Here is an 18,355-nt window from a genome sequence, read left to right as displayed (position 1 = left end):
CGCTGATTAACTTGTTAAGCCAATTAAGCTATGTGCGTTGTTGTAGAATCCACGCCAGTTTTGTCAGAGATCTCTAGGTGCACTATATATAATCTAGGGGATTACCTGTCAAGTCAGAGCTATTGAAATTGAACTGTTCTGTTTTTAGAGCCTACAGAATTGGCCAGAGCAGAAATGTGAAGGTGCTTAGGCTGATATCCTTGGGGACTGTAGAGGAGATCATGTACTTACGTCAGGTTTACAAACAGGTAAGTTTATTCTGGGGTATGAAGTTTTCTGGATTGATGCGCACAACATTTCTGGAAATTTTTACAGAGTGAATTAAAATTGAATTGTGATTCTATAGAGCATAAATGTGCTGCTCCTTGTGACCTTGGGCAAGTCACTTAACCCTCCATTGCCTCAGGTACAAACTTGGATTGTGAGCCATCCTGGGACAGAGAAATATTCAGTGTACCTGAATGTAACTCACCTTGAGCTACTACTGAAAATGGTGCGAGCAAAATCTAAATAAATAAATATATATATGTAATTTTATTAATAGTCATTTATTAACTTGTAGCATCAATTTTTAATTTCAAATGCTAAAAATATATATTTTTTAATTTGAACTTGCTCTTTCTTCTGTGTGATAGTCTCTTGTAAAGGCCTTCAGTCCTTGAATTTGTTTCAGTGATGTACACAACATATCCTACACTTTCAGCATAAAAGCACAAGTATAGAAATATTCAAAAAGTCATTAAGAATAAGAAATCAAAAGCCATGATTTTGTATGTTTTCGCACTCCTTGAATTTGGAAGTCCTTTCATCAGGAATAACAGTTATTATGAGTTGTTTAGGATAAATTTACCAACTCTGCATAACAGGATAGTGCAGTATTTGCTCATTCTTCTTTGCAGAATAGCTCAAGATCTTTCAGGTTGGCTGGAGATTGATCATCTGTGAGCTGCAGTCCTCAAGTCTTGCCACATATTTTAAGTTTGATTCAGGTCTGGACTTTGGGCCATTTATGGTCGTTCTTCTTGTTAAGCCACTCCATGGTTGCTTTTGTAGCCACCACCATGAGGGCCGGTGTTAGAGGGAAGCAAACAGGGCTGCTTTTGGGGGCCCCACGGTCCAGGCATCTCTTCCCTTCTCCCCACCACAGTCCATCTTCTCCTCTCTTCCTGATCTTCTTTGAAAATGTATTTCCCTTCTCAGAGGGACCTCGGCACAGTAGCCATTCTCACAAGCTGCCTGCGGCTGCTCCGAAGCTTTCCCTGTCTGCTGCAGTCTACCTCCCTCTGATGCAATTTCCTGTTTCCACCTGGGCAGATCGTGGCAGAGAGGGAAAGCTTCAGGACAGCCTCCAGCAGCTTGTGAGGATGGCTGCCATGCCAGGTCCCTCCTTTTCTGAAGTTACTATTGAGGAAACTACACTTCTCCGAGGACAAGCAGGCTGCTTGTTCTCACTGATGGGGTGACATCCACGGCAGCCCCTCCAATCGGAATCTTCACTAGCAAAGTCCTTTGCTAGCCCTCGCGCGCCGATGCGCACCGCGCATGCGCGGCCGTCTTCCCGCCCGAACCGGCTCGTGTTCGTCAGTCTTTTTTTCTCCGCGCTCGGGACGGTTGTGTTTCCGTTTTGTGCCCCAAAAAAGTCGACCTCGCGAGTCGTTTTTGACTCGTTTCGCTTCAAAAGTGTTGGAAAAAACCTCTTTTGGCTTTTTCCCTTCCTCTAGTTCGAGTTTTTCACCCCGGTAAGTTTTCTTTCGTCGTCGGGGTAGGCCTTAGTTAGGCCCCGGTCGAAATTTCCTTCCCGCTTTTTTCTGCTGGTGCCAAATTTCGCCATTTCGTCTTTTGATCTCGCCGGCGTGATTTTTCCTCCCATGACATCGAAGCCTTCCAGCGGCTTCAAGAAGTGCACCCAGTGCGCCCGGGTAATCTCGCTCACCGACAGGCACGCTTCGGGTCTTCGGTGTCTGGGGGCCGGGCACCGCCCTCAGGCCTGTAGTCTGTGTTCCCTTTTACAGAAGCGGACTCAGGTAGCGAGGTTGGCCCAGTGGAACTTTTTGTTCTCGGGCTCTTCGTCGGCATCGGCACCGGGGGTATCGAGTGCATCGACGTCTGCAGCGTCAAGACCTTCATCCTCGGCGGCCAGTGCATCGAGGCATCGACCCTCTGCATCGGCGCCGAGACATCGGGTGACTGCATCGACGTCGGTGGTACCGGGACCTCGTCTGCTGATGTCGTCGGACGGTGGTGCTTCGTCTGGAGTGCAGGTGAGGGCTGTCCACTCCCCTGCTGGTGGCGGTGAGCCTTCGGGTGGGTCTCCCCCTACCCTGAGGGCTCCTGCGGTACAGCCCCCCCCCCCCCCCCCCGAGATCGACCCTCTTCGGTCTCGGCCCCGAGGAAGAGACGGCTGGATTCTACGTCCTCCTCGTCGGTGCCGGGAAGCGCCGGTGACGTGCTTCGCAAAAAATCTAAGAAGCATCGACACCGGTCCCCTTCCCGTGTCGGCACCGAGAGCTCTGGGTCGCCGAGGGAGTCGGCACCCAGCAGGCATCGGCACCGAGAGGACCGCTCACCCTCTGTTCAAGAGGTGTCGATGCGCTCCACTCTGGACAGCCCGGAACAGCCTCCACGCCCGGAACAGGTTCTGACGTCGACGCCTGCATCGACTTCCATGCCTTTTTCTGCAGCCGCTCTGAACGAGAGCCTCCGGGCCGTTCTCCCAGAGATTCTGGGAGAGCTGTTGCGCCCTACCCCTCCGGTACCGGCGGTGCTTGCGCCTCCGGTACCGTCGAGCGTGGCGCCGGCTGGTCCATCGCCCGAGGTGAGGTCACCGGCGTCGGTGCCGCATGCGGTACCGACTGCCGTCGCCTCCCAGGAGGGCTCCCCGACTACGTCGGCGGAGGGAGCTTTGCCGATGCGGGCGAGGGAGTCTACCTCTCGACGCCCCCATCGTGGACGTGGCTCCACGGAGTCGAGTCGGGCGCGGTTGCAGACACAGGTTCGTGAACTTGTGTCTGACACCGAGGGTGAGGCCTCGTGGGAGGAAGAGGAAGACATCAGGTATTTCTCTGACGAGGAGTCTGAAGGTCTTCCCTCTGATCCCACTCCCTCTCCTGAAAGGCAGCTTTCTCCTCCTGAGAGTCTGTCTTTCGCTTCCTTTGTCCGGGAGATGTCTACGGCCATCCCCTTCCCGGTGGTTGTGGAGGACGAGCCCAGGGCTGAAATGTTTGAGCTCCTGGACTATCCTTCTCCACCTAAGGAAGCGTCCACAGTACCCATGCACCATGTCCTCAAGAAGACATTGCTGGCGAACTGGACAAAACCTCTAACTAATCCCCACCTTCCCAAGAAGATCGAGTCCCAGTACCGGATCCATGGGGACCCAGAGCTGATGCGCACCCAGTTGCCTCATGACTCTGGAGTTGTGGATTTGGCCCTAAAGAAGGCCAAGAGTTCTAGAGAACATGCTTCGGCACCCCCGGGCAAGGACTCTAGAACCTTGGACTCCTTTGGGAGGAAGGCCTACCATTCTTCTATGCTCGTGGCCAAGATTCAGTCCTACCAGCTCTACACGAGCATACATATGCGGAACAATGTGCGGCAGTTGGCGGGCTTGGTGGATGCGCTCCCCCCTGAGCAAGCCAAGCCTTTTCAGGAGGTGGTCAGGCAGCTGAAGGCGTGCAGAAAATTCCTGGCCAGAGGGGTGTATGACACCTTTGATGTTGCGTCCAGGGCCGCTGCTCAAGGTGTGGTGATGCGCAGGCTCTCATGGCTGCGTGCCTCCGACCTGGAGAACAGACTCCAGCAGCGGATTGCGGACTCGCCTTGCCGTGCGGACAATATTTTTGGAGAGAAGGTCGAACAGGTGGTAGAGCATCTCCACCAGCGGGATACCGCATTCGACAAGTTCTCCCGCCGGCAGCCTTCAGCATCTACCTCTACAGGTAGAAGATTTTTCGGGGGAAGGAAGACTGGTCCCTACTCTTCTGGCAAGCGTAGGTACAATCCTCCTTCTCGACAGCCTGTGGCCCAGGCTAAGCCCCAGCGCGCTCGCTCTCGTCAGCAGCGTGCGACTCAGCAAGGCCCCTCGGCTCCCCAGCAAAAGCAAGGGACGGGCTTTTGACTGGCTCCAGCAGAGCATAGCCGACATCCAAGTGTCAGTGCCGGGCGACCTGCCAGTCGGGGGGAGGTTGAAAGCTTTTCACCAAAGGTGGCCTCTCATAACCTCCGATCAGTGGGTTCTGCAAATAGTCCGGCAAGGATACATCCTCAATTTGGCCTCCAAACCTCCAAATTGTCCACCGGGAGCTCAGTCTTACAGCTTCCAGCACAAGCAGGTACTTGCAGAGGAACTCTCCGCCCTTCTCAGCGCCAATGCGGTCGAGCCCGTGCCATCCGGGCAGGAAGGGCTGGGATTCTATTCCAGGTACTTCCTTGTGGAAAAGAAAACAGGGGGGATGCGTCCCATCCTAGACCTAAGGGCCCTGAACAAATATCTCGTAAAAGAAAAGTTCAGGATGCTTTCCCTGGGCACCCTTCTTCCCATGATTCAGGAAAACGATTGGCTATGCTCTCTGGACTTGAAGGATGCCTACACACACATCCCGATACTGCCAGCTCACAGACAGTATCTGCGATTTCAGCTGGGCACACGTCACTTCCAGTACTGTGTGCTACCCTTTGGGCTCGCCTCTGGGCCCAGGGTGTTCACAAAGTGCCTGGCTGTAGTAGCAGCGGCACTTCGCAGACTGGGGGTACACGTGTTCCCATATCTCGACAATTGGCTGGTGAAGAACACATCCGAGGCAGGAGCCCTGCAGTCCATGCAGATGACTATTCGCCTCCTGGAGCTACTGGGGTTTGTGATAAATTACCCAAAGTCCCATCTTCTCCCAGTGCAGAAACTCGAGTTCATAGGAGCTCTGCTGGATTCTCAGTCAGCTCGCGCCTACCTCCCAGAGGCCAGGGCCAGCAACTTGTTGTCCCTCGTCTCGCGGGTACGAGCGTCACAGCAGATCACAGCTCGGCAGATGTTGAGATTGCTGGGCCACATGGCCTCCACAGTTCATGTGACTCCCATGGCCCGCCTTCACATGAGATCTGCTCAATGGACCCTAGCTTCCCAGTGGTTTCAGGCTGCTGGGGATCTAGAAGACGTGATCCACCTGTCCACGAGTTTTCTCAAATCCCTGTATTGGTGGACGATTTGGTCCAATTTGACTCTGGGACGTCCTTTCCAAATTCCTCAGCCACAAAAAGTGCTGACCACGGATGCGTCTCTCCTGGGCTGGGGAGCTCATGTCGATGGGCTTCACACCCAGGGAGGCTGGTCCCTCCAGGAACGCGATCTGCAGATCAATCTTCTGGAGCTGCGAGCGATCTGGAACGCTCTGAAGGCTTTCAGAGATCGGCTGTCCCACCAAATTATCCAAATTCAGACAGACAACCAGGTTGCCATGTATTACATCAACAAGCAGGGGGGCACCGGATCTCGCCCCCTGTGTCAGGAAGCCGTCAGCATGTGGCTCTGGGCTCGCCGTCACGGCATGGTGCTCCAAGCCACATATCTGGTAGGCGTAAACAACAGTCTGGCCGACAGGTTGAGCAGGATTATGCAACCTCACGAGTGGTCGCTCAATTCCCATGTAGTGCGACAGATCTTCCAGGTGTGGGGCACCCCCTTGGTAGACCTCTTCGCATCTCGAGCCAACCACAAAGTCCCTCAGTTCTGTTCCAGGCTTCAGGCCCACGGCAGACTGGCATCGGATGCCTTCCTCCTGGACTGGGGGGAGGGCCTGCTGTATGCTTATCCTCCCATACCTCTGGTGGGGAAGACTTTGTTGAAACTCAAGCAAGACCGAGGCACCATGATTCTGATTGCTCCTTTTTGGCCGCGTCAGATCTGGTTCCCTCTTCTTCTGGAGTTGTCCTCCGAAGAACCGTGGAGATTGGAGTGTTTTCCGACCCTCATCACACAGGACGAAGGGGCGCTTCTGCATCCCAGCCTCCGGTCCCTGGCTCTCACGGCCTGGATGTTGAGAGCGTAGATTTTGCCTCTTTGGGTCTGTCAGAGGGTGTCTCCCGCATCTTGCTTGCTTCCAGGAAAGATTCCACTAAGAGGAGTTACTTCTTTCTGTGGAGGAGGTTTGCCGTCTGGTGTGACAGCAAGGCCCTAGATCCTCGCTCTTGTCCTACACAGACCCTGCTTGAATACCTTCTGCACTTGTCTGAGTCTGGTCTCAAGACCAACTCTGTAAGGGTTCACCTTAGCGCAATCAGTGCATACCATTACCGTGTGGAAGGTAAGCCGATCTCAGGACAGCCTTTAGTTGTTCGCTTCATGAGAGGTTTGCTTTTGTCAAAGCCCCCTGTCAAGCCTCCTACAGTGTCATGGGATCTCAATGTCGTTCTCACCCAGCTGATGAAACCTCCTTTTGAGCCACTGAACTCCTGCCATCTGAAGTACTTGACCTGGAAGGTCATTTTCTTGGTGGCAGTTACTTCAGCTCGTAGAGTCAGTGAGCTTCAGGCCCTGGTAGCCCAGGCCCCTTACACCAAATTTCATCATAACAGAGTAGTTCTCCGCACTCACCCTAAGTTTCTGCCAAAGGTTGTGTCGGAGTTCCATCTGAACCAGTCAATTGTCTTGCCAACATTCTTTCCCCGTCCTCATTCCTGCCCTGCTGAACGTCAGCTGCACACATTGGACTGCAAGAGAGCATTGGCCTTCTACTTGGAGCGGACACAGCCCAACAGACAGTCCACCCAATTGTTTGTTTCTTTTGATCCCAATAGGAGGGGAGTGGCTGTAGGAAAACGCACCATATCCAATTGGCTAGCAGATTGCATTTCCTTCACTTACGCCCAGGCTGGGCTGGCTCTTGAGGGTCATGTCACGGCTCATAATGTTAGAGCCATGGCTGCGTCGGTAGCCCACTTGAAGTCAGCCTCTATTGAAGAAATTTGCAAAGCTGCGACGTGGTCATCTGTCCACACATTCACATCTCATTACTGCCTGCAGCAGGATACCCGACGCGACAGTCGGTTCGGGCAGTCAGTTCTTCAGAACCTGTTTGGGCTTTAGGATCCAACTCCACCCCCCGAGGGCCCTGTTTGTTCTGTTCCAGGCTGCACTCTCAGTTAGTTGGTAAATTTTTTAGGTCAATCTCAGTTATGTCCTCGCCGTTGCGAGGCCCAATTGACCATGGTTGTTGTTTTGAGTGAGCCTGGGGGCTAGGGATACCCCATCAGTGAGAACAAGCAGCCTGCTTGTCCTCGGAGAAAGCGAATGCTACATACCTGTAGAAGGTATTCTCCGAGGACAGCAGGCTGATTGTTCTCACAAACCCGCCCGCCTCCCCTTTGGAGTTGTGTCTTCCCTTGTCTTTGTCTTGCTACATACGGGACTGACGAACACGAGCCGGTTCGGGCGGGAAGGCGGCTGCGCTTGCGCGGTGCGCATTGGCGCGCGAGGGCTAGCAAAGGACTTTGCTAGTGAAGATTCCGATTGGAGGGGCTGCCGTGGACGTCACCCCATCAGTGAGAACAATCAGCCTGCTGTCCTCGGAGAATACCTTCTACAGGTATGTAGCATTCGCTTTCTCCTTTCTTCCTCAAAATGTACCACCTGTTCCTCTGATCCCATTCCCACCCACCTTCTTAATGCCATCTCTCCTGCTCTTATTCCTTTTATCTGTCACATTCTCATCCTCTCACTTTCCACTGCGACTGTCCCTGCTGCCTTTAAACATGCTGTGGTCACACCTCTCCTTAAGAAGCCTTCACTCGACCCTACTTGTCCCTCTAATTACCGACCCATCTCCCTCCTTCCTTTTCTCTCCAAATTACTTGAGTGTGCTGTTCACCACCGCTGCCTTGATTTTCTCTCCTCACATGCTATTCTTGACCCACTACAATCTGGTTTTCGCCCTCTCCACTCAACCGAAACTGCGCTTACTAAAGTCTCCAATGACCTATTACTGGCTAAATCCAGAGGTCAATATTCCATCCTCATTCTTCTTGATCTTTCCGCTGCTTTTGACACTGTCGATCACAGCATACTTCTTGATACCCTGTCCTCACTTGGATTCCAGGGCTCTGTCCTTTCCTGGTTCTCTTCCTACCTCTCCCTCCGCACCTTTAGTGTTCACTCTGGTGGATCCTCTTCTACTTCTATCCCTCTGCCTGTCGGCGTACCTCAGGGTTCTGTTCTTGGTCCCCTCCTCTTTTCTATCTACACTTCTTCCCTTGGTTCATTAATCTCATCTCATGGCTTTTCCTACCATCTCTATGCTGATGACTCCCAAATCTACCTTTCTACCCCTGATATCTCACCTTGCATCCAAACCAAAGTTTCAGCGTGCTTGTCTCACATTGCTGTCTGGATGTCTCAACGCCACCTGAAATTAAATATGACCAAAACCGAGCTTCTCATTTTCCCCCCCAAACCCACCTCCCCGCTCCCCCCGTTTTCTATTTCTGTTGATGGCTCTCTCATTCTCCCTGTCTCCTCAGCTCGAAACCTTGGGGTCATCTTTGACTCTTCTCTCTCCTTCTCTGCTCATATCCAGCAGATTGCCAAGACCTGTCGTTTCTTTCTTTACAACATCCGTAAAATTCGCCCCTTTCTTTCCGAGCACTCTACCAAAACCCTCATCCAAACCCTTGTCACCTCTCGTTTAGACTACTGCAATCTGCTTCTTGCTGGTCTCCCACTTAGTCACCTCTCCCCTCTCCAGTCGGTTCAAAACTCTGCTGCCCGTCTCATCTTCCGCCAGGGTCGCTTTACTCATACTACCCCTCTCCTCAAGACCCTTCACTGGCTCCCTATCCGTTTTCACATCCTGTTCAAACTTCTTCTACTAACCTATAAATGTACTCACTCTGCTGCTCCCCAGTATCTCTCCACACTCGTCCATCCCTACACCCCTTCCTGTGCACTCCGCTCCATGGATAAATCCTTCTTATCTGTTCCCTTCTCCACTACTGCCAACTCCAGACTTTGCGCCTTTTGTCTCGCTGCACCCTACGCCTGGAATAAACTTCCTGAGCCCCTACGTCTTGCCCCATCCTTGGCCACCTTTAAATCTAGACTGAAAGCCCACCTCTTTAACATTGCTTTTGACTCGTAACCACTTGTAACCACTCGCCTCCACCTACCTTCCTCTCTTCCTTCCCGTTCACATTAATTGATTTGATTTGCTTACTTTATTTATTTTTTGTCTATTAGATTGTAAGCTCTTTGAGCAGGGACTGTCTTTCTTCTATGTTTGTGCAGCGCTGCGTACGCTTTGTAGCGCTATAGAAATGCTAAATAGTAGTAGTAGTAGAAGGGAAATACAATTTTATTTATTTATTTATGTATCGCATTTTTACCCCACCTTTTCCCACAGAATGCAGGCTCAAAGTGGCTTAAAGTAGACTGGAAAGACTAGCGCCAATCCAGCGGTTTTACAAATACAATATTTAAATAGACAAATAGTTAAAGTAGAGTAAAAGGAAAAAAATAATAGAAATAAGGGATCTAAAATGGTCAATTTAAAGCTGCTAAAGAACTTGGGAGTTCATGAGAGATCCTAGGTCAAACTCCAAAGGATGCGAAGATGTTGACTCGTTGCGACCCCCAAGACAGTCAGAATAGTGATTGACTCCTCTCTCAGAATCTGCGACAGAAACAGCTGACTGGAAACAGATCCTGTCAAACAAGAAAGTGGATGCAGGCAACAGCCATCTGCTGGGACCGGCGGTCCTGATGAAAGTGAGACCAGCACAATATACAGAATACTCCGAGAAGTCTTTCCAACGCAAGCAGCTGACAGTGCCCAGCAACCGGGACTGGTAATGCAGTAGACGACCCTGGTCTGGCAGAGTTCCAAAGTTTCGCTGAAAGAAACGTAAATGATTTATAATCCGACTTTATTTTTATTTTTTATTGAGTTTAAAGATAAAACCAAAGATAAAACTTTGACAAGAAACAAATAACCAATAAGGAAATAATTATTCCAAATTAATTAGGATATAGAAATGGTAATAGAGTTCATAGTCCACAATAGGAGGAAGGCAATAAGCCAAAACTATAGGAAGATGGTAAAATATTCCAGTTTTAAAAGAGTAGCATTCACAAACTATTAATATCATGATCCAGGTATTCCAGCCATAAAAAAGAACACACCTTTGCCTTCAAGAAAAAATCTTAATTGTGAAGCTTCATAAAACACATAGTGAGATCATACAACGACTTTAGTCAAATGTTTTTTACAGGTGGAAAAGCCAATATTAATCTTTATTGCAGCCATATTTGGTCATACCAATTGAACTGAAATAGAGAGGAGTTTTGGAGAGTAACCTGTCAGAATTTTATGAACCAGACAGCAGAGATTAAAAGCAATTCTAGCATGTACTGAGTCAGTAGCTGTTTTTAAAAAATAAAAAAACAAATCAAGCAAAAAGAACCTCTTAAAGTGGAAAATAAGTCCAAAACACTTTATATTGTAGTTCATATGCCAGCATGTTTCGGCACACAGTGCTTGCTTAAGGGCAAGGTTATAGGTGTATAAGGACAGATAATCCACCTAAAACCAACATTGAAAACAGGTATGAAAAAATACATTAGAATGCCAAGTTCTATCTGGGGGGTACTGCAGTGGACTTCACATAAAAGGTTTCAGGCTCAATATTCAGCCTGCAGCAGTCAGCATTTTGGTGGATATTCAATGCCGGACTATGTCCAGGCACTGGCACTGAATATCTGGGCATACACGGCTGGATAAAACTTATCCAGTTACTTGTGATTTTCAGCACTTAGGGCTCCTTTTACTAAGTGGTGGTAAGCCCAATGTGGTCTTACTGCTCGCTGTACAGGAAGTACTGTCAGGCTAACTCAGCAGCTCACCGGTACGTCCCACCCCTAGCATGCCGTCATTTCCTACGCTACAAAAATGTATTTATTTTTATAGTGCTGGAGTGTACCTGGCGGTAATCAGGCAGTCGTACACTGTCTGGTTAATGTGGGATCCCAGTGGGTGGCGGTAGGGGCTCATCCCTGAAATGGCCACACGGCAAGTACTTTACTTGCTGCCCTGCCATTTCCTGTGGGAAGACGAGACTTTCCTTTTACCAGCTGTGGTAAAAGGAGGCTTTGGTGTGCTTGTAAAACATGCACCGATGCCAGCGCCAGCCCCCTTTTGCCATAGCTTGGTAAAGGGGGCCCTTAACCAGTTAAGGCAAACTGCATAAAGATAGGAGTGTACTGTGCATACATTAGCCAGTTTAGGTGCTAATCAGGTATATTACTCCCAGAGGGGCTGTGTGTAGCTCAAGACTACCTCTACTTCAGGAAGCAGGTGAAAGCCTGACTCTTCTCCCAAGCCTTTACTACATGGGGTGTCTGAGTATACACTCATTCTGCACTTGGACTAGCTTGCTACATACTTAGATCAGCTCCTTATCTCTTGCTTAACTATACAAAGAACTTGCCTTGAGTTTAGCCAACCATCAAATTATTCAAACCGTCTCTGTACCACACATCTTGTCCCCATCATATATCTGCTCTTGGTCCCTTAGCTATATGGTAAGCCATATTGTAGAAAATCTTTAGCATCTTATCTATGTATGTTGAGTGTTCTAATGCATTCTTATTAGGTATATCATTAGCTAAGAAGAATCTGACATTAATAAAAAAATATCTCCCAAACAAATTATAATAAAGACTTTACCTAGCAGGCAAGATACAGGTCAAGTATATGGGTTCAGTATAATGTTGGCTAGAACCCAACTTGGCATCTTGTATTGTAGCATTGTTATTGAAGATTTGTTGACATTTGCTGTTTGATTATTGTTACTTATTCTTCATAAGTTATTAATGTTTATTTATTACTGTTTGTATTTTTATATGTATTATATCTTAGATATGTTTTTATGAATGGTATCTAATTTATTGTTTTTAAAAAATAGAATACAGATCACCTTGAGCTCTTGCTTAGACAGTCATTAGGTATGAATAAATTTACCAGTTATTAGGAGGCAGAAATGAGATATCCTTTCTCAGAAACTGCTTTATTTTGGGGTTTTTGTTAGTCTATCAGTGAAATATTACGATTTTCTTCTGACAGCATCCAGTCATACCTTGTAGAAATATTGCTCAATAAATTGCACCTATGCATATCATGACATTTTCATTTTGACACCTAACTTGAGTATTCTCTCTTTGAAAGTTGAATGTTTCCACTGGCCGGCATTCAGGTGAAAAAAAACAAACTGTTGAATCAACAGAAAAGATTCCTATGACACTTGATTGTTGACTAACTAGAAGCTTTAATGGCTTTTAATGGATAACAATGGTACAGCCTTTACAAATGTGTTATAACTCTAGCTTATCAGGAAATACCCTGAAATTATGTGCCTGATAAACCTTTAACAGCCATACTCATTCCATAAAAGTCAATCCAAATATGCACCTAAACCTATGATAGTGGTACTATTATTTTTATATAGTTTTATTTTTGTTTAAATCTTCCCCCACAACCCACCCACAGAAATCAGGCCAAAAAATATTACACCACAAGTCAACGTCTGCCAGGGAAATTATAACAAATATCCTCCCCAAGGACTTTTTGCCTGCTTTGACTAAAGCTGTGTATATAGTGCAGATGCCAGGAAATTCTGACACTTTGCTGGAGCAGACGCTTCTGAAACTTCTGGCTTTTTTTGTGTTTGTTTTAGCAACTACACTGTGCAGTGGTTGGAAGTGAGAATGCCAAGCGATATTTTGCGGCTGTACAAGGATCAAAAGAACATCAAGGAGAACTCTTTGGGATCTATAACCTTTTCAAACTAAAGACCGAAGGGACCTGCCTCACAAGAGAGATCCTGGAGGTGTGAACCTTTATGCCTAGTCTTTAAGCAACAATTTTGTGGATTTCTGTTTCCTGAGGTATTAGTAAGTGCTGAAAGAGAGACTAATAGGCTGAATGTATTAGTGAAAAGAGAAAGGCAAAGCATATGCACTTTTTCTTCCTAACAATATTCTCTGATATATATATTTATTTCCATGGATTTTGTTACACTGCTTTTCATTTATTTATTTATTAGGATTTATTTACCGCCTTTTTGAAGGAATTCACTCAATTAAAGATATCAAAGTGGTTTACAATATTATAACAGGATCAATAGTGAAACAAATATTACAAACATTAAAAAAAATAAAAACTACAAACATACCTAAATGTAAACATTATTGGGTCAGGAGCAGTTCATTTTTTATTTTTGTTACATTTGTACCCCGCGCTTTCCCACTCATGGCAGGCTCAGTGCGGCTTACATATTGTATACAGGTACTTATTTGTACCTGGGGCAATGGAGGGTTAAGTGACTTGCCCAGAGTCACAAGGAGCTGCCTGTGCCTGAAGTGGGAATCGAACTCAGTTCCTCAGTTCCCCAGGACCAAAGTCCACCACCCTAACCACTAGGCCACTCCTCCTTCACAAGAGAAAGGAAATAGAATTACACACTTTGAGGTGTATTTTCAAAGCACTTAGACTTACAAAGTTCCGTGGAGGGGCATAATCGAAAGGGGCCCTCAAGTTTTCCTTAGGACGTCCTCTTAGGACGTCCTGGTGAAGGGGTGGGGAAACCCGTATTATTGAAACAAGATGGGCGGCCATCTTTTATTTCAATAATATGGTTGGGGATGCCCAAATCTTCACATTTAGGTCGTCCTTAGAGATGGTCGTCCCTAGACTTGGTTGTTTCTGATTTTCTACGATAATGGAAACCAAGGACGCCCATCTCAGAAACGACCAAATGCAAGCCCTTTGATCGTGGGAGGAACCAGCATTCGCAGTGCACTGGTCCCTCTGACATGCCAGGACACCAACCAGGCACCCTAGGGTGCAGTGCAGTGGACTCCAGATAAAGCTCCCAGGTACATAGCTCCCTTACCTTGTGTGCTGAGCCCCCCAAACCCACTACCCACAACTGTACACCACTACCATAGCCCTAAGGGTTGAAGGGGGCACCTACATGTGGGTACAGTGGGTTTCTGGTGGGTTTTGGAGGGCTCACATTTACCACCACAAGTGTAACAGGTAGGGGGGGATGGGCCTGGGTCTGCCTGCCTGAAGTGCACTGCACCCACTAAAACTGCTGCAGGGACCTGCATACTGCTGCGATTGACCTGAGTATGACATTAGAGGCTGGCACAAAAGCTTTTTAAAGATGTTTTTGAGGGTGGAGGGGGTTAGTGAATGCTGGAGGAGTAAGGGGAGGTCATCCCTGATTCTCTCCGGTGGTCATCTGGTCAGTTCGGGCACCTTTTTGTGCCTTGGCCATAAGAAAAACTGGATCAGGTAAAGTCGTCCAAATGCTCGTCAGGGACGCCCTTTTTTTTTCCATTATGGGTCGAGGACACCCATGTTTTTGGCACGCCCAAGTCCTGCCTTTGCTACCCTCCAACATGCCCCCGGGAACTTTGGTTGTCCCCGTGACGGAAAGCAGTTGAGGACGCCCAAAATCGGCTTTTGATTATGCCGATTTGGGCGACCCTGTGAGAAGGACGCCCATCTTGCGATTTGTGTCGAAATATGGACGTCCTTCTCTTTCGAAAATGAGCCTGATATTAACCTATGGAACTTTGTAAGTCTAAGTGCTTTGAAAATGAGCACATTGGTAAGTTTATTCCAAATAACTTTAGAATCCAAAGTTGCTCAAAAGTCATTTCATCAAATGACTGTCTAAATAGCCAACTCTTTTGACCCATATTGACCGCCTGATTGCCTCAATTCCAAGGGGAGAGAATTCCACAATGTAGGTGCCACAATACTAAAGTTATCCAGCTCAAACTATAGAGCCATAGTCTAGAATAAGAATGAATAATTAAAGGTTACCTTGGGAAGAACAAAGAGTTCAAGTTAGTCGATAGGAAATGAGGACTGATTGTACTGTAAATACTGAGGAACCCCAGTGTAGTGGGCCTGATGGATTAAAACCAAGATTTGAATTTGAATCCATGTCAGAACTGACAACTGCTGGTGTTCCTGCTGCAAAGGTATTACATGATCATTCATTTTTGTATTTGAGTAACCTAATCCCAAATATAGAATAAAAAGCAACTACAAATCTATTGTAAATAACACAGGTATCCATCCTTTTTACTTTAGAAACTTTTTTTTTACATGCACTTGTCTCTTGGGGTACATGTGGAATGAGTTTGGAAACCTCCTTTTAATGCTTTAAAATTTTTATCTTTTTTAATATCAATGAAATCGTTGTACATTTCCACTCAGTTGGTATTGTACTCTGAAATAGACTGAATTAGCAGGGATATGAGATCTAAGGAGCCCTTTGACTAAGCCACAGTAGACATTACAAGCGTGCAATAAGGCCTACAATGAGAACCTATAACCTCACTAATCCACCTCACCAACCAACTCAGTTATGAAAGCCCACCTTCTATACCTACCCTAACTACTCCCTTCTTTCTTCCTTTACTTAATCTCTGCACATTACTAACTGTATCTGATATCCTGAAACGACAATTAATAAAACTATGTAAGCCACATTGAGCCTGCAAATAGGTGGGAAAATGTGGGATACAAATGCAATAAATAAATGTCCAAATGAGACTACCGCCAGGCCAGCACACCCTCCTGGCAGTAATTTCAGATTTGGCACTCGTCCATGGCTCCTCTGTTTTGAGGCAGAATCGGACTCGGCCCTCCCATGAGTTTTTTTGCTGACACCAATAAGGAGCACTCATGGGAGTCTGATGAGGATCCACTGTATTTCTCAGAGGAGTTGTCCTATGGTATCCTATGTGACCCTTCCCCTCCAGAGGAAAGGAGGAAGTCTCCACCTGAGTTCTTTCTTTCCCAGGTTTTGTTAGGAAAGTGGTGGCTGCTATTCCCATTCGTTTGGAGATTGAGGACGATCCCAGGGCTGAGATGTTTGAGGTCCTGGACTACAAATCTCCTTCTAGAGAGGCTGTGATATTCTCTCTTCACTGGATCTTGAAAGATGTTCATGTGAAGAAATGGGAGTCCCCTCTGTCGATTCCTGTCTTGCCCAAGAAGATAGACACCATGTATTGATCCACAGTTCCCAGGGTTTGACAAGCCTCAGTTGCCTCATTCCTTAGAGGTGCAATCCGCTTTCAAAAGAGTCAGGACTTCTAGAGACTATGCTTTGGCACCCCCTGGCAGAGAAGCTAGAACCCTGGATTCTTTTGGGCATAAGATTTATCAGGCCTCTATGCTCATCTCTCATATTCAATCTTACCAGCTGTACACCAGCCTATACTTGCTGAACTTGGTGTGTAGTATGTCTGATTTGGTGGATTCTCTCCCACAAGAGAAGGCTGAATCTCTTCGCCAGTTAGTCATGTAGCAGAAGGCATGTCGTAAATTCTTGGCCAAGGGCACCTATGACACCTTTCATGTTGCATCCAGAATCTCTGCTCAGAGTATAGCGACACACAGATTCTCATGTCTGTGTGTCTCTGATTTGGACCCAGCAGTCCAGCAAAGGTTGATGAATGCCACATGCCAGGGAGATAACCTTTTTTGGAGACAGGGTGGAGGAGGTCGCTGTCTTCATCATAAAATCATGAAACACACTGTCACCATTGACACTCTCTACCGTCTGACGTCTTCTGCACCTTCCTTCTCATCTAGGTTTCTGGGCAAGTCAAAAGAATGGACCCTACTAGTTTGAGACATAGGTATGCTCCTTCTTGCCAGCCTCATTAGGCTCATTCCCAGTGCGCTGGTTCTCATCAACAGTGTGCACCCAAGACCCAGCCAGTTCCCCACTCAAAGCTGGTGACGAGCTTTTGACTGGCTCTAGCAGACCGTAGCCACAGTAAAGGTAACTGTCCCGGACGAATTTTTTTCCAAGAAAGGTGGCCCCTTGTAATCTCTGACCGGTGGGTTCTCCAAATAGTCCATCTCAGTTACGCACTGCATTGTTGTGAAAGGACCACCAAAATGCCCACTCAGAATGTCTGACTTCAACTCTCAGCACAAGCAGGTACTTGCAGAGGAACTCTCCACCCTTCTGAAGGCCCATGCAGTCGAGCTCATTCCACCAGGGGAAGAAGGGCAGGAATTCTATTCCAGGTACTTCCTTGTGCCCAGGAAAACGGGGGATGCGTCCCATCCTGGACCTAAGGGCCGTGAACAAACTCCTGGTCAAACAAAAGTTCAGGATGGTTTCCCTGGGCACCAGTCTTCCCATGATTCAGGAAAACGATTGTCTATGCTCTCTAGACTTATAGGATGCTTACATCCCATTTCCCTATCTAGACAATTAATTTTTGAAGAGCACATTGACGGATAGTGCTCAGGAGTCAATGTGGAGAACTATTTGGGTGTTGGAGCTACTAGGGTTCATTTTAACTACCCGAAGTCCCATCTCCATCCTGTTCAGCAATTGGAGTTCATCAGAGCCATGCTAGACACGCCGCAGATGTGAGCTTTTCTCCCTGTTCCCAGAGCAGACAGTCTTGTTGCTCTTTCCATTCAGGTCTGAGCCAGCAAGCAGGTCACAGCAGGTCATAGCTCAGAAGATGTTGAGATTGTTAGGCCACAAGGCATCCACTGTCCATGTCACTCCAAGGGCACATCTTCACATGAGGACTACCCAGTGGACCCTAGCTTCCCTGTTGTGCCAAGCCTCGGGGAACCTAGCAGATGTTATTCGAGTTCCACCAGAATTGGTTCATTCTCTGCTTTGGTGGACAATTTGGTCCAATCTGACTGTGGGCAATCTGGAATGTTCTAAAGTCTTTCAGAGATTGACTGTTCAACCAAATTGTACTCACTGAAACAGACAATCAGGTTGCAGTGTATTACACCAACAAGCAGGGGGATATCGGATCACACCTGCTGTCCTCGGAGTATACCTGCTACAGGTAAGTATCTTTGCTTTACATGTAGACTTGACGAGCTATGTTGGTCTTTCTCTGCTTATTTACTATGTATACTCGTTTTATAAAATTCACATATACATTACAATGCCACCTCTGCTCTGCCCAGACTATGTCCCTGGGAACACCTACATGCAGATCATATAAAAGTAGGGGCACTTTTTCTGTCTGCCTACTTTTTACACACATGCAATTATGAAATTTTAGAACAGGCTTTACACATGGAAAAGCTTTACAAAATTGACCCCCCCCCCCCCCCCCCAACACCGTGTTCAGTATATAACATCTTAGCACGTTTTCATAGTGAAGAAGTCAACCTCTGTGTGCTGACCCGTCATCCCATATCCTACTGTCACATTGGCTTCCTCTTTCCACCTTGTAGGTGCTGAAAGTGATATTCAGTCCTACCTAAAAGTACCTTTGTGTGCTGGAGGACGTGCC

The 18,355-nt window shown here is 47.4% G+C and overlaps 1 protein-coding gene across 1 annotated transcript in view; it reads left to right on the top strand.

Moving 5' to 3' along the window:
• The window catches only part of ERCC6L2 (ERCC excision repair 6 like 2), a 171,269-nt gene extending 158,396 nt beyond the window's left edge, over positions 1-12,873 (top strand). The window contains 2 exon segments of the mRNA XM_030193646.1: positions 149-248; positions 12,715-12,873. Coding sequence (XP_030049506.1) covers positions 149-248; positions 12,715-12,873 — 259 coding nt within the window.
• The last annotated feature ends 5,482 nt before the right edge of the window (positions 12,874-18,355 follow it).

Source organism: Microcaecilia unicolor, chromosome 2 (genome assembly GCF_901765095.1).
Source record: "Microcaecilia unicolor chromosome 2, aMicUni1.1, whole genome shotgun sequence".
Taxonomy (NCBI): domain Eukaryota; kingdom Metazoa; phylum Chordata; class Amphibia; order Gymnophiona; family Siphonopidae; genus Microcaecilia; species Microcaecilia unicolor.
The sequence above is the reverse complement of the archived record's forward strand: the minus strand, read 5'-3'. Positions and strand labels throughout refer to the sequence as shown.